Here is a 21,414-nt window from a genome sequence, read left to right on the forward strand (position 1 = left end):
AGGACAACAACACAGCCCTGGCCAAACTGTTGAAGAGCTGCCGCAGCCCCCCAAGGGCGTTCACGGCCTTTGTCCACCTTAGTCTCCACTGGGGGGTGAGGGGCCCGGGGTTCAGATCCTCCTGAGAGGCCGTGGCACCCACCCGAGGCATCCACTGAGAGAGTGGCGGGCAGCACAGGACGGTGCCCAGGCCACGGGCGTCAGGCAGACAGCCCTGGGCGTCTGTCTGCCCATCTCCAGCAGCGCGACCTTGGTCACGTTACTGAACCCCTCCATGTCGTGACAGCTACCTCCTGACACATGTGGGAGGGCTGAGTTCATCCTGAGTTCAGGATGCTGCAGACTGCAAGTCGCCATGAGACCACACATCCCCTTCCTCACTCTGACAAACCCGCAACCACCTTGCTCCCTCTTCCTTCTGGTCAGGTCTGTCCCCCCTTCAGTGCCTGTCTCCGGGAGTCGAAGGGTGCCACTGGCCCTGCTGGGTGGGGGATTACCTTCTCTGGATGTCCATCTCTTCAGGAGAGGGGCCATTCTGCACCTGACGCTGGGTGGAGGGGCCTGTGGGGCAGAGAAGCACAGAAGCACAGAGGTTAGCGGAGAAGAAAGGCCCTGGCAAACCAACCTGGAACTCTCCCTGTCTCTGCCCGCCTGGCCCACAGGAGCCGACCCTGACCTCTCAACAGGTACAATGCCGTCCCCAGACTGTCCCCTCAATCACGTCTCTCTCCGCGTCTCAGGGCTCTCCTCCCAGAGCCCACGAACCACCACGTGCTGCTCACACGGCTCAGAGACAGTCCTTCAGCTACTGAGCCCTCTCGCCTTCCCTCTCCGACTGCCCCACAAACCCATTCCACCTAAAATCACTGGTGTGCTCGGCATCACCAAACCCAGCAGATCCTTTTTTTTTTTTTTTTAAAGATTTTATTTATTTGACAGAGAGAGACACAGTGAGAGAGGAAACACAAGCAGGGGAGTGGGAGAGGGAGAAGCAGGCTTCCCGTGGAGCAAGGAGCCCAATGCAGGGCTCGACCCCAGGACCCTGGGATCATGACCTGAGCTGAAGGCAGACGCTTAACGACTGAGCAACCCAGGCGCCGCCCCCAGCAGATCCACTTTGTCCTGCCCTGTGAGCAAAGGAATGATTGTCACGGTGGGTTAAGCGTCTGAGCCAGGGACTCGCACCTGGTCCAGTGGAGACACAGCCCAGTCTCCCCACCACGATGCGGGGCCCTCCTGCCCGCATCCAGGAGCCTGCAGCCGGGGGTGGGCAGGACACAGCAAGGCACAGATGGCAGTCTGTCACTGACCGGGCCACACACTGGCCCTGGGGTCAAGGGCTCAGAGCAGCCCGGGTCTGCTGTGAGCGCCCTATGTTCAGATGGGGGCTGGTGCCGAGCCACAATCACAAGAACAGGCAGGCTTCTGCCCCAAACTGAGAACGAGCTGATTGTTCCTTCTCTTTGCCAGCTCGGGTGTCACTGGGGAACTGCACAGAGCCACAGGGACAGGGCAGAGACTCCAGGCAAGCTGATCTCATTCCTCCCTGACTACATGGGGAAGGGGCCTGTCTCCTCCCTAGGACAAAGGGCAGCCACGCTCAGCCCACAACAAAATCCACGATGTGAAGGCTTTTCCCACAAGTGCTTCGAGCCGCTGAGGGATTAGCAGGTCGTCCCCTGGATCACGGACACAGCGGGATAGACAGCAACAGAATTCCGAAGCTGAAACAGATCATCTAATTCTAGGCAGCCTCCAGCCCAGCACAGGAGTCTCCTGTGTGCCTCCCAGCCTGGTCCTCCTGCCTGATCCCAGCAACGGAAGCCACTACCTCCCGTGACCACGGGCTTTCCGCCACGGAGGTCTCGAACCTCCCCGTCCTCAAAGGTCCTGTCCCCACCACCAGGTGGCACACAACATGGGTCGAATCTTTTCATGCCCAAAGTGAGCTTCCAGGGCCACAGCTTCCAGACTTTGCTGTCCCGGGCCCCAGGATCGGCTCTAGCCAAGTTTTCAGGGAGCCACGCCTTGCCGCCTTGCTGGTCCCTGTGTGAGTGTTTCAGCTGGGGAAGGAGGAGGATCCAGACGGTGGGCAGCGGGCCTACTGCGCGGCGGGAGAAGAGGGCCTTCCAGCACTCAAGGAAAGAGGCTGCCCTGAGTGGACCAGCCCGAGCCTGCCCTTGCTTGCTGCCTTCTGCTGTGCTCGGATGATCGGCAGCACAGACGGTGCCCGCACACTTCCGCAGATAGGCCTTTTGTAACTACCTGGCCTGGCAGCCGGGCACACGACAGGCACGAGATCAATGTGAGCTTGCTTTCCCCGTCGCTAATGAAATAATTTAACCTATATCACTTTGCTCTTCTTTATAGAAATTGGACTTTCTGACTGCAAGTAACATGTAATATGGGTTCAGTACAGACATGAGAAAATTTAAAACAAATTAAAAACCAGATCCTTGACAGGGATCTCTTTTGTCTCCTACTCGGCAAGGCCCCGGTCCTAGCGCCCCTTCCTCCTTGTTCTCAGGAAGCAGGGGCAGGAGAACCCCGCTCCCTGGCAGAGCCCAGGCACTCTCCTAACTTAGGTCAACTTCATTTTCGTTCTCACAACGCTGTCAGCCACCGAGAGGACTTGTCTTGGGTGAGGCGGGCTGCAAAGGGGAAATGACTTGCTCTGGGTCACACAGCTGCGAGTGGTAAGCCAGACTCACATGACCTACAAAAGGCCACTCTCTCCCATTCAGTCACACCATGGGGTCGGACTGGGTGAAGAATGAAGGTGGCAGGCTGGCACGTCACCAGAAGAGCCACAGGACAGGGGGCTGCAGCCCTCACACAGCGTCCGCAGGTTGGACAGGTGTCCTCCGAGCCCCACCCAGAGGCTCTGTGCCTCCGCCCGCTTGTCCTGGCTCAGGCAGGAGGGATTCAAGACAGCTCAGCCTCCCCTCCCCGCCCCATTCTGGGACTCAGGCCTGAGCTGCTTTGCCGCTGGCTGGGCTTCTGGAAAACCGAGCTGCTCTGCCTCACTCTAGGGCCTGGCCTCAGCTGCCGAGCCCGTGCCTGAATCTGGAGTCGCCCTTCTTCCAGGGCTGAGCCCGTTCCCGAGACCCTGTCCAGCACGTGGTCTAGGGACTGGAGCCCACCCCTACCCAAGCCAGGCCCACGCTAGCACCAAGGTCGTGTGATGCTTGGGTTCTGTTAGCGGCTCAGAGTTCTCTGTGTCCACCCGCCTGGTCTGGCCTCGGGCACTGGGGCCGTTTCCCATCCCATCGTTAGGACCCCCGATGGCAACCAACCGCCTACACAGTGGTCTGTGGTGGTCCTGTGCTGGGGTCCCTCATTCTGCCTGTTGGGCTGGACTTCCTCCCAATACCTTCAGCCAGCCTGTTCCTCCAGAGAGTGGGAGCCTGGCTGCTCCCAGGGGGTCTGGCCCCCTGCACTGCAGACATACTTCAAAACCCGACGGCTGGAATTTTAGATACCACAGAGCAGGAAGAGACAACGCTTGGCTGCGTAAGGCCTTCCATTCTTCTCAAACTAAGAAAATGTGAATCTGTTTTGAGCTACGAGGATCCTTGCCATTAGGAAGCATGGTCCCTCTGTCTCAGAGGTGGGAGCTGGGGCCCGGGGAAGGGGCCTGGCAGCGTCACACGGGGTCTCTGCAGCAGACGTGAGGCTCCCACTGTCTCCTTACTCCTGGCCGGTTCCCCCCACTGGCCCCAGTGGACCCAGTGGCAGAGGCAGGGACGAGGAGCAGGGAGGAGGATCTCTCCTTCTGAGCTGTCTAGGGTTCACTGGGAAGGCCCTGGCACAGCTCCCTTGCAGGAGCTTCTTCAGTGGGAAATCCCAGGGTGGGAACACTGTCCCAGCGTTGGGTTATTTCTGATGAGTCCCTGTGTGGTGCAACTGGAAGCCAAGGTGGAGGCCATGCAGAGCCCCCACCACGGAGTCACCTCAGCCAGCCGCGCCTGGCCTTCAGGATCCAGGGGAGGGAGCAGGTGGGGACCCGGCTCCTCCTCCTGCACCTCCCACTTCGAGTTGGTTATCAGGTCTTTTTTTTTTTTTTTTCAAAGATTTTATTTATTTATTTGAGAGAGAGAGAATGAGAGACAGAGAGCACGAGAGGGAAGAGGGTCAGAAGGAGAAGCAGACCCCCCGCCAAGCAGGGAGCCCGATGTGGGACTCGATCCTGGGACTCCAGGATCATGACCTGGTTATCAGGTCTTACCGTGGCATTGTCTGAGATCCCGAAAGAGCCCACCCGCCTCTCCATCTCTCTCCTTGACAATGCGTTGGGCCACCAATGGGGACTCTGTGCACTCCACTCTCTCGCCTTGTTTCCTGCCCCTCTTCCGCACGGACATCACAGCTCCGTGATCTGTGGAGGTTGGGTGCCCCCTCCGTGGAAGAGACTCCAGCCCCCGCCGTGGCTGCTGCTCCCGGCCCCAGCTCTGCAGCAGACCTTTTGCATCTGCTCCCTGAATCTGGCCGCCACACGCTGTGCTCCCCATCTCTCTGTCCTTGTGTGGGGCACTCAGTCCACCTGGGGTACCATCTGCAAGGCTCGACTCCATCGTCCGCTCTTCCAGGAAGCCTTCCCACATCCTCACGCTCCTCCCTGCTCCACACGCAAGGGCCTCTCTCACAACCCAACTCTCTCACTAATACTAAAGAGGTTTGAAGGTTTGAAAGCAGTCTTCTCTTCCCTAGGAGCTCTTGCGTTTCTTGAGGGCAGAGAGCACATCTCCTACTCATCACCCCGTGCACAGTGCCCGGCTCACACTGGACACCTGGTCTATTCTGCTGAGCTGAGTCGGGACGGTTAGAGGGAACTCGTGACCACCAGCCCAGGTAGGGGAAGCAGGTGAAGGGATGGGGCTGAATTCGCTCAGATAAAAAGAAAAATCACTGAAGAGATAAGTCCCAGAAACACAAGTGATCCCCAAGTTCAGGCTTGTTCAGAGAGGAGGCCAACCAAGGGACAGTCCCCGGGCTAAGTACTCCCTGCCATAACCAGGACTGAGCTGCTGACCGGACGCCTGAGAGACAGCGTGACCCAGCCTTTGTCACAGGGCACGGCGTCTGACCTGCTCTGCATGCAGCTGTCTGCTGACACCCCTCATTGTACACGTATGACAGACATTCGTTTGGGGAGAGCACATTTAACTGCCTTGTCCCCCCCAAGGTACTGATCTGGGCAGGCAGGCGGGGGTGGGGGGCAGAGTCGGGAGGGAGAAGGCCTGGCCTGAGCTCTGCCCCACACCCGTTAGCTGGGCCTCCCTGTCTATAAAATGAATATAAAGGGGACCCCTGAAGCCAACAGTGGTGCCTCACCGAGCTGCCGTGAGGGATAAATGAACTGCATGAAAAAGTACTCTGTACACCGTAATGGCCTGAAAACTATTTGTTTTTATTAGTATTCAGAGCAAATCCTTGGGGTGCCTGGGTTCAGTCGGTTAGGCGTCTGACTCTTAATCTCAGCTCAGGTCTTGATCTCAGGGTTGGAAGTTTGAGCCCTGTGTTGGGCTCCGTGCTGGGTGTGGAGCCTACTTAAAAAAAAAAAAGGCAAATTCTTTGGTTGATCTCTCCACAGAGTCCAACATCTCTTGCTCATCACTGACCTGCCCGTGTCCTTGCACACTCCAACAGCCCTTGACCCCAATCAGGCCGCTGGTGCTTTTAGGAAGGCGCCTCTCTCCCCATCTACAGAGGGCTGCCTTCTCCGCCGGCCTCCACCACCTGCCGGCCCTGGTCCAACGACAGCCCCACACAAGGGGTGGTGTGTCCCTGGGAGGTGAGGGAACATGTTGAGGCCAAGGGGCTCCTGATGCTGACCTCAGTGTCGCAGCTTGCTGAGTGTGGGAGCTGGTCTGGGGCTCCAACTAGGACAACTCTCATCCTCTCTCACTTGCCTCAGAGTTTTGCCAAAGTCAAATAGAGAACCTATCGGCACTACAGAAGTGTGAACGAGAGAAGGGAAATGTGAGATGGAACAGCAAACAAAGGTGGGGAGAAGCAGGCTGCCTGTGCATGACTGGTGTGTGGGTCCAGCCCATGGCCTGGCAGAGGGTGGCCTGTAGCCTGGCCGATTCCCGTCTGGACAGAGTGAGGGGCAGGGGACACAGGGCGAGGCCCACATGGACACTCGCAGCTAGGCCTGTTTGCTCCAAGTCCCGCTGGGCAGTGATGCTTCCTGGGGGAGGGGCTGACTTCCTGCTGTCTCTGAGGCCCACCTTCCAGATGGCTTTAAGTTCCACCAAACACCTGCTCCTACAGAACACAGTGGTGACCCACCGGAGGACTGTTCATCCTTAGGGGTCACGAGGTGGGAGAAGAAGAGGAGAAAAAGCTAGATGCGGCGGAGGCTGGGCCAAACTCCAGCCACGAGCCTGCCTGGGAGGGGTGACGTGGGAGTCTGGCCAGAGGGGACAGGGCTGGCCCTTACCCCACAGAGGCCGAGGGACCGACCTGGGGCAGTGGTGTCAGCCATACCAAAGGAGAAACTGGGGCCAGGGGGTCTGATGTCATCTCTGAGGGGCAGCACCTCTTCCTGGGACCCTGGTGTACTAATGATCACCACACCCTACACAGGGCCGTTCCACGGTGGGAAGAGAGCATACGTGGCATGGTGCTTTCTAAAGGCTTCTATAGCATCTGTCCTGGATGTAAAGATTTGCCAGAGGATTCCAACGTCAGGTACAGTCATCTTCGGGAAAGCCACCCTTGTTTAACAGAAAGGGGTGGGAGGAAAACCGGGTCGCGTGGCCGGCTCCAGGAGAATGAACCAGATGTGTGCGATGCCCCAGTAGCCCCAGCTTTGCGGCGGAGCCAAGAGGCGTGCAGGCAACAGGCCGGGCCCAGGTCCCGCTCGGTTGTAGGGGCGCCTCCCTGCAGGGACTCTGCACGCGCCAAGTCCACTAGGACACCACGTGTCGGCTTGCACGGACCAGAAAAGACCACGGAACAGACCCAGGCAAACAGAGCGGTCTGACTTTTACTCTCCAGGGACAGAACTTTCGTTCTCTGTATTCCCAGCACATATTGTAGTTCTTGGCATATGGTCAACACTCGGTCAATATTTGTTGAATAAGTGACCGATTAGGCCCCAGGCAGACTGTGTGAAGATCTCCAACCAAACATTGAGACTACAGCAGGCAACACATTCTTAAAGTTCTTGGCTCACGGCTGGAAACAGTCAGTGGCCAAGCCGGCCACGGTGCCTCATAAGCCTTTCGATATGACAGCAGGTCGCCAACAGAGTTGGTGCTCAGAAATGACCACAGATGGGATAAGGGAAGAGAGAGCCCAAGTTTACCGAGTAGTTATTATGTTCTGTGCCCAGGCCCTGTGTAGGGTTCTCACTGCTAGTGTGCCTCTTCATGGGCTGGAATCTTGCTAGCACTGCTCCCAAGGGTCCCCTTCGGGACCAGACAGGCGGTCTTTCAAGTGTTGGCCTAGAGGCCTCTGGACAGTGGACAGTGCTCATGCCCCTCCAGACCCCACCTGAGAGAAGACAGCCCAGGCCTCAACTACCCCTCACTCCCACTTTCCAGTCCTTCCCCCGTTCCTGGCTGGCCTCTTCTGTATTGCTCCAGTTTATACAAATCCGCTTCAGAGTGCATTTGGGGCCGGGAGACCCAACTTCCTGTTGGGAGTTCTGCTCTAAGTAGTTAGGTGCCTTGGGGAGTCCCTCCCCTCTCTGGGCCTCAGTTTACCATAAAGTGAGAAGGATGGAACCAAGAACCATCTAGTTCTAAATCTCTACAATTGAAAAGGACAAAGAAGGAAATATACCAAGATGGGGATAGTGGTTATCTGTAGATTATGAAATTATTTCTCTTTTTGAACTTCCAATTTATGTACAAATGGGATGTATCACCTTATGATAAAGAAACACATGGCTGGGAGTCCCCAAGGAGGGAACAAATGGGGACTCTGACTCTATCCCCATAAGTCTGGGGGTGCAGGGCAGGTGGAGGCCCTTACAGCTCCTGGCCCAGAAACCCCACTTTAAATTATACAGCCTGAGGTGCGTAGATAAGCTGAGGCATTGCGGACACCTCCTCCTGAGAGAGGCTGTCCCCCTGCCTGTCCATTAACATTCATGAGGCACTGGGCCACCGGCCCCCCAGCTCCTCTGGGACGGGAGGGACAGGCTAGGTTTCGAGTTAAGTCTCTATAGGAAAGGCATCCCCTGGGCCTCCTGAAAAGATGGAACCTGAGATCCCAGGAGTGCCAGGGACAAAGGATCCAGCACCTGCTCAGTGATGCTTGATGGCATTTCTGGCCAGCAAACGACAGCTACCTAATCTGGGCTGGGCAAAGTCCCAAGCCCCTCTGAGGCCCCCTCCTCCCCTCTGCCATTTCTCTGGCTGGCTCCTTCCCCTCTCTCCAGAGGGTCCCTGCATTTTGCATTGACTCAGAGCGGTCCTTTGAGAGGGAGGCATCCTTCCTAGACCAATGCCTTAGCTCCTTCCCCTCTCATTTCAAGGCCTCTACTGCTGAGCATGCTGGTGTCCGGGTGGGAATGGAGTCTGTGATCTGGGCCCGAGTCTTCAGAGTTGCCTCTCCAAGGCCACACAGGAATTGGTGGCAGAGCTGGGACCAGCACCCAGGACAAGTGTCTCCCAGCCCAGGGCTCTGGTTGGACAAGCAGCTGTCTCCCCACTGACACGCTCACAAAGCCAGGGTGGCTTGGCAGTAGACAATCCTGATGGCCACCTCCTGCTTTAATGACAGTTCAGTTGCTTGCCTGAAGTTACCCTGGGTGACTCTTCCAGTCCTTTCCTGCCCAGGCCTTACTAAGGAACCGAGGCTCACTGTGGGCTGATATGTGAGGCAGCTTGTTTTCTTTTACTCAGATCACTGGAAGCAGCTGAGGTTTCACCCACTAGACTCTTGTAACAGACCCTCATTCCTGAGCCTGCCAGTTAGGGTTCAACCATCACCCCGTGGTGACCAATGGCTAAAGCTGTATCAAAGGGGCCAGTGTCTAAATGACCTATAGTCCTGGAAGGTCAGCCAGCGCAGACGCGGGACTGATTCAGAGAGGGAGCTAAGGCCTCAGCCACACAGGGAGAAGCACCTACCCGTCCTGGCAGCGATGCACTCCCCGGAGGCTAGAGAGAGCAGGCCTTTTGCATGGTGTCGATGGCAGCCGCAGGCCTGTGGAGGCAGCAGCTCCACCTCCCTGTCCCTGTCCTTGCACAGAAGGCTCGGGGGAAAGGGAGGACTTGCTTGCACAAGAAGCTGGGCTGGGTTCCTGGCTAGGTTCCTGGCTTCCAGGCCAGGACACTGCCAGCCAGCCTGCCTCATCCCCTCAGGCTGTGTCTCAGGCCACTTATTTTCCTACTGAAATAGTTTTTCTCCCTTTCCTAATAAGCTCCCTTTGGGACCTACAACAAACCTTGAAAAGAATCTCAAACAGAATAAAGTACAATAAAAATCTGTCACACCTTTATGGTGTGCGTGACAAAGTGCCTTTGCATGATTCTGGTCATTAATCTGCTCAAGTATCCAGGGCGGGGCCTATCAGACCTCCTTATAGGTGAGGAGACTGAGGCTAGGAAAGCGTGAGCAACCACTCAAGGCCACACGTGTCTCGAGTGACCGGCGCTGCTGGGACAGGAGCCCACGGCTCCCGAGCCCAGTCTGCACACCGCTGCTTCCGTCCACACTTCTGCAAGGCCTCAGTGCAAAACAGCGCTTCCCCTCTGGTCAGCCACTCACAGGTGCGTCGTCCCAAGATCCAGAGCTCACGCCCACCACCCCAGCAGACGGGAGCAGAAGGGGGGGTCCATGAGGAGCGGGGAGGAGCCCCTGTGAGGAACAGGGAAGACCCCCTCCCCCGCCCTCTGAAGAACAGGAAGGAGAGGCCTGTGAGGAGCAGGCAGGAGCCTCCCATGAGGACTGGAGGGGCCCCCTTCCCACCCGGTGAGGAGCAGGGAGGGGCCCCGTCACCTACAGCTCACTCTGCAAAGCACGGTGCAGTCACAGTGGCAGAAGCAGGAGCAGTGGAAGGTCCACTCTCTGCTGACCATTATGGGCAGGCCCCGGGCGCGGTGCAGGAGGGCGCTTCGCGCATCCCGGCCACTTACCTCTCCTTCCTCAGCCTCCCGGCTTATGCAGTGGGAAGCCGATACGCCAGCCAGCCGTCAAATGGGCTTCACTGCCTCAATCTTTAATGAGGCTTCCCAGCTAACCTATCAGAACCCTCCTGCCTACCTGATTCCAGCCAGCTCTGGGGGCTGTGGACAAGTGTCCAGACCCCTTGTGGGGTCAGCTCACAGGCCTTGGTGACACCAGGTATCTGCCAGAAGAGCCCCCCCGCCCCACCGTGGCTCCCCTCTTGTCCCCTGTGGGCGCAGAGCCAGAATGGAACAGCGGAGCGGCCATAGGCAGAAGCCTGGGACCGGTCTGCCTAGGCCACCTGCTCTCCCCCGGTTCCCCCGGCGACCTGGCTTGCTGTTCCTCCCACTTCCCCTCCCTCCCTGCCATCACGTTTGCTTCCTCCCACCCCATCCCCACCACTCCTGGTCTCTCTCCCAGCCCAACCAGCTCCAAGGCCTACAAGAGCTCAATCCTTCAACCTGCCAGCAGGCACGCGTCTCTTCCACTGCCCTGGGACCCCCTCCTGTCGTCACACCTGTGGGCACAGAGGCTGTTCCTTCTGTCGGGAAGACTTGTCCGCACTTCCCTGATTGGCAACCCCCGGGACCCCCAGAATCCAAGTTAGGTTAGCATTCGCTGGCTCCTCAGGGGGCTGCGTGGGGGTGTTCCCCTCTTCCCGCTGCCTGCCCTGCTGGAGTGCTCTGTGCCACTGTGCCCCAGGGAACGCACCCACGGCCAATACCGGAGTTTCTCCTCTGTTTACTCCCCTGAACTGTGAGCTCGAGAGCAGATCCCATGCCTCTCCCTTGTACCCAAGCACCCTGCACAGGGCCTAGCAGGAAGCGTACAGAGCACGTTTGTGCGGCTAGTCCAAAGCCGCCATCACACTCTCCCTGGGAGAACCCGGTCAGCCCCGGTCCGACTTGGCTTTCCACTCTGTGCCTTCTACTGGTCTCTAGGAAATGCCGGCTCTCCGGAAAACTGCCCCTCAGGTCTGCCCTCCCTGGGCTGTCTAGGCCCCAACCTCATGCTCTCTCAGCCTCACGCTTGCTCCCTTGAGCCACGTTTGCAGATGAAACATCAGGAAGCAAAGCTCTTCCATACTGTTCCCCAGCCAGGGCCCTGGCAGGTCCTATCAGCACCCATGGGAAATTCTCACTCTTGGACCTGAGGCCTCCTACGCTCTAACTTGCCTGGCCCAGCCGCTAACTGCCTTCTCCAGCTCCCTCTTGCCCAACCAGTGACTTACTTGGGCCAGACCCCACTTTCCTTACCATTTTCCCTTGTGGATACTTGACTGTTCCCTGTTCCCTCTTTCCTCCCCTGGGAATAAAATGCCAAGTATGCAAAATATGCACACATTCGTAAGGGACAACGCTGGACTTGAAAGGAATCTGGCATCTCCCTCTTCCCCAGACACTACTGGGAGGGTCACCTGAAGGCTGGCACCTCATCTCCCCTTCTATTTCCTCCTTGAAGCAGGGCTCACATGGTCCTGCTTGTCCAGATCCTTCCCCAAACAACTGACATCCATTCTAAGGGTCTTTGGGACCTGGAATAGCTGGTCACGGTCCGTCTTTGGGGCTGTATTTTCCTGTCTGTGGCGCTGAACTAGAGTGTTTACCTGGTGCCCACCACATGCCAGGCACTGTTCCAGGCGCCTGGACTTGAAGTCACTTAGAGCTAGATGCAGCCCTCGCTCTGTCACTTACTCCTGGACGGGTTACTGTAACTCTGATTTCTTATCTGAAAAGTAACAAAAGCACCGTCTGTCTCGGGGTGTGGATCAATACCACGTTAGTGTCAGCCTCAAGTCTGATGAGGTGCGATCCACTGATGCGGTCTGCTTTCAGTTTTAGGTAGTCCCACCCAAGTGACATTTCGTGTCTGTGAAATTCTCATGGCACATCCCAGGAGTGGTGTGATCCTTACCCCACCAGGCCAGGGACGCCCCGAGACATTAAAAGCTTGCCTACATCAAATCCGAGAGTGACAGAATCAGACCTAGAACCGGGTCCTGCAGCTGCCAATCCCACGCTGTCACCTCCGCAATGGTGATGCTGTAGAAAGTGCCCGGAGGTGAGGCCGTCAGGGGCAGGCTCTCTTGGGTGCTGAGCCAGAAAGCCAGCTCAAGGTCTGCCCGCCGGCCGTGGGCCACTTCTCCTTAAAAAGCAGTGCCTGTGAGGGAAAAGGAGCTAGAGGAACGTAAGGGGAGGCCACACATGCCTAGGCTGCAGGTTCAGCAGACCCACGTGCTCATTCTGTTTCAGCTTCAGTCTCTCCCTGACTTCCCCCCGAGGAAGGCGCACTGGATGGCCCTGCAGCCTTGCATGCCCTCCCAGCTGGGCAGTGCCCACGCCCACCGGCAGGCCTCACCCTGGCTGAGCCACTGGGTGCCCCAGGAGGCCAGTAATGAAGTCCCAGCATCAGCGTTTGCAAAAGGGAGAGGACGTGTGCTCCAGAACACGGGCAGGCAGACAGGTAGCTGGATCTGAGCGCTGCCTCTGTGGTCTGACCTTCCGGCCTAGTTTCTCCATCTATGAAACCGGGGTCTTGGGGCGCCTGGGTAGCTCAGTCGGTTAAGCGTCTACCTTCGGTTCAGGTCATGATTCCAGGGTCCTGGGATCGTGCCCCATATCGGGCTCTCTGCTCAGCAGGGAGTCGGCTTCACCCTCTGCCCCTCCCCTCGCTTGTGCTCGCTCTCTCTCAAAAATAAATAAAAATTAAAAAACAAAACAAAACTGGAGTCTTGGCTGATGTGGTCTATGAGGCCTTCTGCAAACTAGTTAATGAAATATATTTGTTTCTTCAACAGGTATTTATTCCCAATTTTGTACTCTGATGGAAGAAAGCAATTGAGTGAAATGATTTCTAGACTGAATCATGTAAGAACATTCTGTTAATGGCGCCTGACTTGGCTCATCTCCAGCTGTGCCTGAGTCCCCGGGGTCAAACCTGGTGGCCGGCAGTCCCCCTGCACCAGTCACTCCTACCCTCTGCTTCTGAGGCCGGTCTGCTCTCTGCCCTCTGCTCCTAAGCTGAAATGGGCTCCCACGGCTGCAGCAGGCCCTTCCAACTGGGGCTGAGCACCCCGACAGCTTGGTGGTACTCTGGGGGTATGTGGAGGAACGGAGAACACAGACCACCTGGAGATCAGGTTTACTGAAAGGTCAGTAATTCAAAGTCAGGAAATAAGCCCAGATAGATCATGGAGTACAACAGAAAATCTGCACGTGTCTGAAGGGACTTCGGGCCGCATCACAACCAGCACAGGGGGGCAGGCTCCCGGCCAGCGCTGACGGCCCACCCGTGCACTCCGAGCCCAGCCCGAGGGGCCTGTCGCCTAATGGGTGCTGCTCTCCAGTGGGTCACCCGCATCTTCCTGAAACGTTTCTGTCTTTCCTGCCTCTCCCTGGTGGTCCCTCTGCTTGCGACGCAGCACATCCCCACTTCTACCCCACAAGTCCACCATCCTCTGAGGCCTGCTCTGGGCTTGCGCGAGGGAATGTTCTTCCTGTGAGCCCTGCCCAGCCTGGCGTCCAGGCTGCCTTTTATTAGAGCCGTGTAGGTGCTTGTCTGCGCCCCTGCTGGACTTCGAGCACCTTGCATAAGACAAACACCCTATATTTATGCTTCCACATCACCTTGTTGAATTCTCAAAACAATGTGACAAGCTGTTATTATTGCCCCGTGTAATAGATCAGAAAATGGAGTTTCAGAGGCATGAATCACCCATCTAGAGCCATCTAGAGCTGGGTCAAGCCAGGCGTCTTTCAGCTGTACCTTTCTGCCACCGAGAACAGGGCCTGCATTGCTCTGAAGCTGGGGGACAGGCCGGCGTCTGTGCACTGTGGGTGCTGAGGCCGGCCTCCAGAGCAAACCATTGCGGACCCCACTCGGAAGAAGTCAGAGGTGCTCAGAAGCAAGAGCCATGGCGCCCGGGGAAAGAGATCCAGGCTGTGATTCTTCATCTCTGAAGATCTGCTTGGCAGGGAGGGGAGGCTGTGAAGGCCTGGGCCTGGGGGGGCTCCTTCCTCACAGCTCCGGGGCAAGGGCTCCATCTCAGGATGTCATACTCAAAGGCTGTCTGTCCTTCAGGACCTGGCCCTGCCTATTCTGCAGCCTCGCCTCCCACAGTGCCCAGGATGGGCGGTGCTCCTGTGAAGGGCGCCAGGCTCTGGCAAGTCTCTGTGCTTTGCACGCGTAGCTGCTCCCCTTGGAACTGTTTCTCTCTTCTCTCCTTGGCAAACTTCTCCCCACACTTTAAGACCCAGATCAGGCTTGCCTGCCGGCCCTGTCCCCCTACCTCAGCCTGCGTGCCAGGCCTCCTCCCTCGTCTCCCGCAGGCCCTGCCTGCCCTCTGCCAGAGCACCTGCCACGCCGTGCCATCAAGTCTCCCTTCTCCCCCTGAGCCCCAGAAACCCCGGAACCTGCTTACTCATCTCTGTGTGCTGGGGCACGGCCCAGAATGGACGCTTCGTAAATGTCTGTGCATTCATTCATCACACAAATATCAGCGTGCGAAGCACACAAACCGCTCCCCTGGAACTTACGCAACCAAGGCCTACATGTAAGGAGAACACAGCAGGGAAGAGAACGGAGGTGGCAGGCGACAGGTGACTTGTGAACAGAGGTGAAGGAGCCACGGGCTCTTTGTAGGGGGAACATTCTAGGCCAGAGGGACATGAGGTCTAAGAACCTGTGTCAGGAGCATGAGGGGCGTGCACAGGGAAGCAACAAGGAGGCCGATGTGACGGGAAGTCAGCGGGTGAAGCAGAGTCGGGGGAGCTGGGCTCGGAAGGTGCCAGGGCTGAACAGTCCACGCAGGCCTTGCTAAGGATTTGGGTTTGATTCTGAATAAGACTAGAAGTCTCTGGAGAGTCTTTTTTTTTAGATTTTTAAAAAATTTATTTATTTAATTGACAGAGAGAGAGAGAGAGACAGAGACAGAAACAGAGACAGCAAGAGTGGGAACAAGCAGGAGGAGTGGGAGAGGGAGAAGCAGGCTTCCCGCTGAGCAGGGAGCCTGACGCGGGGCTCGATCCCAGGATCCCAGGATCATGACCTGAGCCGAAGGCAGACGCCTAACGACTGACCCACCTAGGCGCCCCTCTCTGGGGAGTCTTGAGCAAAGACTGACCTGACCTAGACTTGAAAAGACCAATGTGCTTGCACATGAAGAACAGACTATCACGGGCTGAGCGTAGAAGCAGGCAAATCATGTAGGTGTCCACTGTGAAAACCCAGTCATGTGCTGAGTGAATAAAATGGGAGAATGAAGGCAGGAAGCAAACAGGTGGGGGACAGGGCCTCAAATGCTCACACCCTGTCCTCTCCAGAAACTGCAAGTCATACTTCAATTTCAGCACTTCGATTCCTGAGTCCTTGTGACAATTACTTACTAAGAGATACGAGCTGGCTCCTATCCTGTATGAGCTAAACTTGGCAGAAGGCTGACCTGTGAAATGATCATTCTTTAGGAAAGAAATAGATGCTAGGTGAGAAAACAGAACAGGGATGCTAATGAATTTTTGACGTCTTTCAGAAGACACAGGCGTTTGGCCACAGAGATGGGCCAGGCTGAGTGCCCGTAACCGTCTACTTATGATCAAGCCGGGCTATCAGGTAGAAAGTGTGGAGGCCACCAGCTGACCAGAGTCTCTTCTGAGAGGCAATCTGTGCGACGGGAGAGACCTGAACTGGCAATTAGGAGGCTGGGGCTATGTCCCTCCCTGCTCTGAGCCTTCATTTCCTCATCCGTAAAGTGGGGACAACAATCCTAATTTCTCCCTGCCGGTCCCAGAGGATGCTGTGAAGACCCAGTGGGATGAGCAAGCACAACAGCGTGTGGGAAATGGGGGCATGTGCTCTCCTTGAGGAGCGGGTGGGTGAGCCCCTGGGGCACGTCACAGCTTCTCCCACACCCAGTGTAATGACTCTGCCATTGTTGAGGGATGAGGTCCTAGGGCAGTGTCCTGGGACTGGGTGCTCCAGGAACCATGACACTCCACTTGTATTCTCACGATGCTTTACAGCTGACAGATCACATTCCCATCTACTGTCTCACTGGGCCTTACCACAACTTTGTAGGTGGCTACCACGTTCATGGTAAAGATGAGGAAACTGGGGCCGCAAACTGGGGCTTGCTCAAGGTTGCCCGGCTGCTCCGTGTGCCGGGCCGGCAGCATGGGCCTGCCACCCTGTCATCTGCCCCCAGAGTCTGTGTCATTTCTGCCAATCACCTGTGCCAACCAAGGCAGTTCACCGTTCCCCAACCCCAGGCATATGGGCAGGAACCGGCGAGGCAGACCATGCAGCATCCCAAGCCCGGCTTGGGCCCTGGTGTGCAGGCCGTAGCTGTGGAAAACCAAAAGCCCCAAAGAAATCTGCCCACTAGTGTTAGGGAGAACATCCTGGGGCTGGTGGAAGGGGGTCTTTTTTCTCTGGGAAGTGAATTGCAAACAAATCAGCAGCTCTTGAAAGGAAGACAATGGTGGGATGTTTGGAAATCAGGGGCCCCAGGAAGGATACAAAGTGCTGTCAGTGGGCAGAGGGAGACCCCAAGGTCAGGCAGAGCTTCTTCCCAGAGCCAAGATTTGAAGTCCCAAATTGGCTGCTCCCACCCCCCTCAGTCCCAGCGTCACAGCTGGGTTCAAGCCCCCCCCCCCCCTTACCATCCCAGTCCTGCATCCTGGCCTCCCTCTGTGTCCCGAAGCAGGGTGGTCAGCATCACCACAGGAGTTGATATTGTTAGTTAACTTTTCAAATATGAAAAAAAAAAAAGGGGTAACTTCAAACTGTTATAGTAATTTCCAGGTGACAAAGCATGTCCCGTTACCCTCACAACAACCCTGTGAGGTAGGTATGAACCCGTCGTACAGAGGGAGAAACGGTCTCAGAAAAGGACCGTGGCTTGCCCAAGGGCACGCAATTGGCATAAGCAGTGCTTGAACCCACATCCACCCAACTCCACGTCCGACGTGCGCACACCTCAGGGCTGCAAACAACGTAGGTCCTCGAACACGAGGCTGCTGGCCGAGGAAGGTGCGCTCCTTTGTTTAGGGGTGGTGGTAGGCGGGCCAAGGTGACGGGTGCGATTTCTGTGTGAGACAATTCTATTTGCCATGTCCCTCAATCACAGATAGCACCCCTCACCTTGCGCCCAGTTTCACAGGCTTGTGAGCGATGCTGGTTCAGGACTGCCGTCTTGGTCTGCAGACGATGGCGTGATGATGCCAGGAAGGGCCAGGCTACGTGAGGCACACAGCACAGACATGGGAACGAAGTGGAGAGCTCCCCAACTCCAGGGCGCTGGAGAGTGAGCAGCAAGATGCCTGCCCTCGAAGGGTTCACAGTCTAGACCAAGTGGGACAGATGGCTGCGTGTTGGGAGCCGAGGAGCGAGCCCCGAGGTCCTCTGGGGCGCCGGGAGTCTCCCCCGGCACGGCACCGTGAAGGAGGGGTGGGCCTGCAGCACACACACAGGGGAGGACCCAGGAGTGCAGCACTGAGAGGGGACAGCACGGCACAGTTGGTGCGACTCACGCACATGGGATGAGGAGAATGTAAGCAGGCTTGCTGACCTGGCCCGGTTCTGCAGAAAGGTCATGCTGGAAGCACCAGCAGGAAGGACAGGTTGAAGAAGGGAAGAGAGGCTGACCAGTTAGGGTCCTGCTACGAGGCTTCAGGGGACATACAGGGAGCATATGGGATGAGTCAGAGATGTGACGGGGTGGGGCACAGTGGACACCTTCATCAGTGTAAACTGGTGCAATGGAGCATGGGATTGGGGGCCTGTGCTGAGCCCCAACACACGGCAAGCCCCTGTGTCTTGATTTGCTCATTCAACCTAGTATGGATACAACAAGAGCTCCTAAGTTAGACAGTGTGCTGGTTTCTGAGGGTCCAGAGACAAACAGGACACTTAATGACACCCAACCCGACTAGATTCCCATGGGACAATGTCAAGTGGTGTGAACCTTGGTGATGGAGGCAGGAGGAAAGCAGGGTGGTAGGGGTGATGAGGCTGCCAAAGTCGCTGGGAAGGCTTCATCTGAAGGGGAACTTCCAGACAGGAGGAGCGGGGCCTGAAAGTGTGGGGAGGTGAGCAGGACGACCCCAGGGGCATTCCGGGAAGTGTGCTGAGGAGCAGGTGTAACTGGGCACGGCTGTCCCGCCGTCTGTGACTCTTGAGCACAGAGGCTAGTCAGGAACCAGCCACCAGCAGGCAGTCAGGAAGGAGGGGGTAGGACGTGGGAGGAAGTTCGTCATTCAGGTGGGGCCCGGAGGGGTCACAGGTGAGGCAGAAAGTGCCAACGGCCTCAGCAGGTGGGAGATGAAGACAGCCAAGTGTTTTTCTGAGGGGAAAAGGGAGGTCATTTTCCACAGAAAGGTTTGTGAGAAGTGCAATTCAGCCCTAAGTCTAAGAAGCTATGAAGTGGAACAGTGTGAAGAAATGGAGCCGTGCTGTCTTCGCAAGGAGGGGGTCTAGAAGTCCCCTGCTGGGCCTCCTTCCCATGCCTGTGTCGCTGCTGTGTGGGGCATCGGCTAAGGACACGGGACGCTGGGAAAGCCAGGAGAACGTTCCTCGTCCAGCCCCAGGACAATCAGATCTCGGGATGTACCAATGATGTCGTTACAAGCAACCAAGAGAGGAAAGGATATTCCATTACATTCCTTGAGGCCAATGAAAATACTCCTTCATCATGTGTTTTAATTCACTCCACGTGGATTTCCACTAAGCTACTAGGTTTTTCTTCTTTTTTTCAGAACCCAAATGGATAAAATAGATAAAGTGGGACACTTCTGGTTGCGGCAGGGTGAGGTCCCTGGCATACCTAGCTGGACCCTTGGAACTCCTCAAAATAACAGTTTGAAACTCACTATATTCCGCCCCGAAACTATAAACAAAATTGCCTTCCACTCTACTGCTTTTGTTCCAGCCCCTGCCCAGCCCTCCAACACCAGGCTTTAACATTCTGGGGCATTCCTGGGTCTAGTCTGTGCCTCAGGCCTGTAAAGGCACTTTACAGCCTGTAAAGTGCCTTCTAGCACTGAGTTGGGTACACGAGGCATGAACTCCTCATTTCTAGACAGCCAGCCTTCAGAACTCCTGCCGTCAGCACTGTGCTTTGCTGGGCACCCTGGATTTCACTGAGATAGGCATCACCTGCTCATTTTACAGATGAAGAGACTGAGGCTCAGAGGAACAGTCCTGCCCGAGACCAGACAGCCTATCTGACTTCATCCCGGCAATGCAGCCTCACGTTACCATCTGCCGGATAGCTGCTGTCCCAGGCAGCCTGTCCTGCTACAGAAATCCGGATGCTGGGACCCATGTACTCCACTGTACCCCCTGGGGAAGAGGCTCCTTCCTCCAGCTCTGGGTACAACGGCTGCCCACCGAAGTGTTCATGGGCCCCAGACCCCGGAGATCTGTGTGGAAGGCCTCATAACCACTGTGGGGTTTTCTTTTCTACCCTTCCTGATACATTCTGGCTCAGTCACAACATGAAGTTTGGCCAGTCTCCCCACGCCCCCGCCCCCTGTCATTCCTAGTGACCTACTGGGAGAGGCCATGACTTTGGCATAGTTGGAGGTTGCTGGATCTTCTGATTTCAAAAGTTTCTTGGGGTCTTAGCGGGTGTTTGAGAAGTGAACCTCTGTTTTGGTCTGGGGCCTCTCCACTCCATCCTGAGTTGACAGTAGGAAAGGTGAGGCCCTGGGCTCCTTGAGGCTAAAATGGGGAAGGGCCTGCCAGCAAGGGCAGGCTGTTCTACCACCAGGAACATCTGACTCAATGTCATCAGAACCAAAAGGGAAAACAGTGGACAAATGAAGCTATCCCAAGCCTTCCTGAGCACTGACTTTCACATTCCTCAGGTCTCTTCTGAAAGAACCCCTGGTCCTAGGTCCCAGGGAAAACCCTTTTTTAGGAAGGAACAGGAGTATCAAACCTGGGTCTCTGGGGCTAGTAGGAGAGACCTCGGGAGCAGCCCCAGCTCTGCTCCTGACTTTCTGTGTGACCTGCAAGTCCCTCCCTCCCCAGGCTTCAGTTCTGTCATCTGCAGAATGTATACTCTGTTTCATGACGCCCAAGGCTCTCTCCCCGTTCCCACTCATCGGCCCATCTGGGCCTCAACCATGTCTTCCACGCCAGCAGTGGCTTCAAGGGGGAAGCTTTTCTCAGAAATTCCCTCCACCAGCTGGCTGGATCCCATCAACCTGGGGTCTCGGTTCAGGTGTCACTAGGGCCCTACTGTTCTGGAACAGTGGGAGATGGGAGATACAGTGATTGTGGTAAATTCTGAGAGAACCTCAAGTAGCCTAACAGAAGTGTGCCGGACCTGGGGACAAAAGGTGAAACAAGGCTGTAGGCAGCCAGAAGGAAACGAGCTATATTTACTGGACACCTGTAAGAGTCTTACACAGGAGCTGTGTCTGGTAATCCTCCCACAATCAGGGTATTATATCCACTTTATAGATGGACTGACTTGCTGTAAGCAGTAGAGTAGAAATTTGAGCCCACGTGTGGGGAGCAGCACACCCAGAGAGCATGGAAGCTCCTTCCGCCTCCCCTGCACCTCGCCCTCTGCATCTCACCCATCGGGTTCCTCCTGAGTTATGTCCTTTATAATAAACCAGTGATCTTGCAAGTAAAATGTTTTCCTGAGTTCTGTGAGCCATTCTCACAAATTAATCAAACCCTAGGGGGTTGTGGGAACCTCCGATTTACAGCCTGTTGGCCAGCCCCATGGGTGACAACCTGGGCTTAATTGGCGTCTGAAGTGGCTGGTGAGGCCGTCTTGGGGGACGGAGCCTTAACCTATGGGGTCTGACGCCACCTCCTGGCGGACGGTGTCAGGACTGAGTTAGGTTGTAGGACACCCTGCTGGCCCCACCGGACTGCTTGATGTGTGGAAACCGCACACATCTGGTGTCAGCCGTGAAGGACCGTGGGCAGAGGAGACACACAGGAGTGTGACAGGAGTGGCCTTCCTTCCACTAAGGGACTCTGGTGCCAAAATGGACATTCTTCCCGTTGTGCCAGGTTGTTTCCACCACACCTCCTTGCTCGGGGAGGAGAAGAGAAAAGTGAGCTAATCCAGCTCCTCTTACTGCCTGGCCAAAGGCTTGCTTCCTCCCTCTGGGGCTCAGTTTCCTCCGCTGTAAGATGGGCACAGACATGCACTATCTACCTGGCTCTGTCATGTGACAATCACATGAGACACCAGCTGCGATCAAGAAGGAATGAGTCTGGTTTTCACAGAACTTCTGGCCCACCCTTCCAGACTCAATAGCCTCT

General features: G+C 56.3%; 2 protein-coding genes across 6 annotated transcripts in view; both read right to left on the reverse strand.

Annotated features, from left to right (window-relative positions):
- The window catches only part of LOC145723362 (echinoderm microtubule-associated protein-like 1), a 433,105-nt gene that overhangs the window by 121,153 nt on the left and 290,538 nt on the right, over positions 1-21,414 (reverse strand). The window lies entirely within an intron of this gene.
- Positions 1-21,414, reverse strand: part of EVL (Enah/Vasp-like) — a 143,772-nt gene that overhangs the window by 13,725 nt on the left and 108,633 nt on the right. For all 3 annotated transcript variants that reach the window (XM_081829945.1, XM_081829942.1, XM_081829944.1), the window contains exon 4: positions 498-561. In XM_081829945.1, coding sequence (XP_081686071.1) covers positions 498-561 — 64 coding nt within the window. The remainder of the gene's footprint in view (positions 1-497; positions 562-21,414) is intronic.

This window comes from Leptonychotes weddellii, chromosome 9, assembly GCF_054177405.1.
Source record: "Leptonychotes weddellii isolate Sample4059 chromosome 9, ASM5417740v2, whole genome shotgun sequence".
Classification (NCBI taxonomy): domain Eukaryota; kingdom Metazoa; phylum Chordata; class Mammalia; order Carnivora; family Phocidae; genus Leptonychotes; species Leptonychotes weddellii.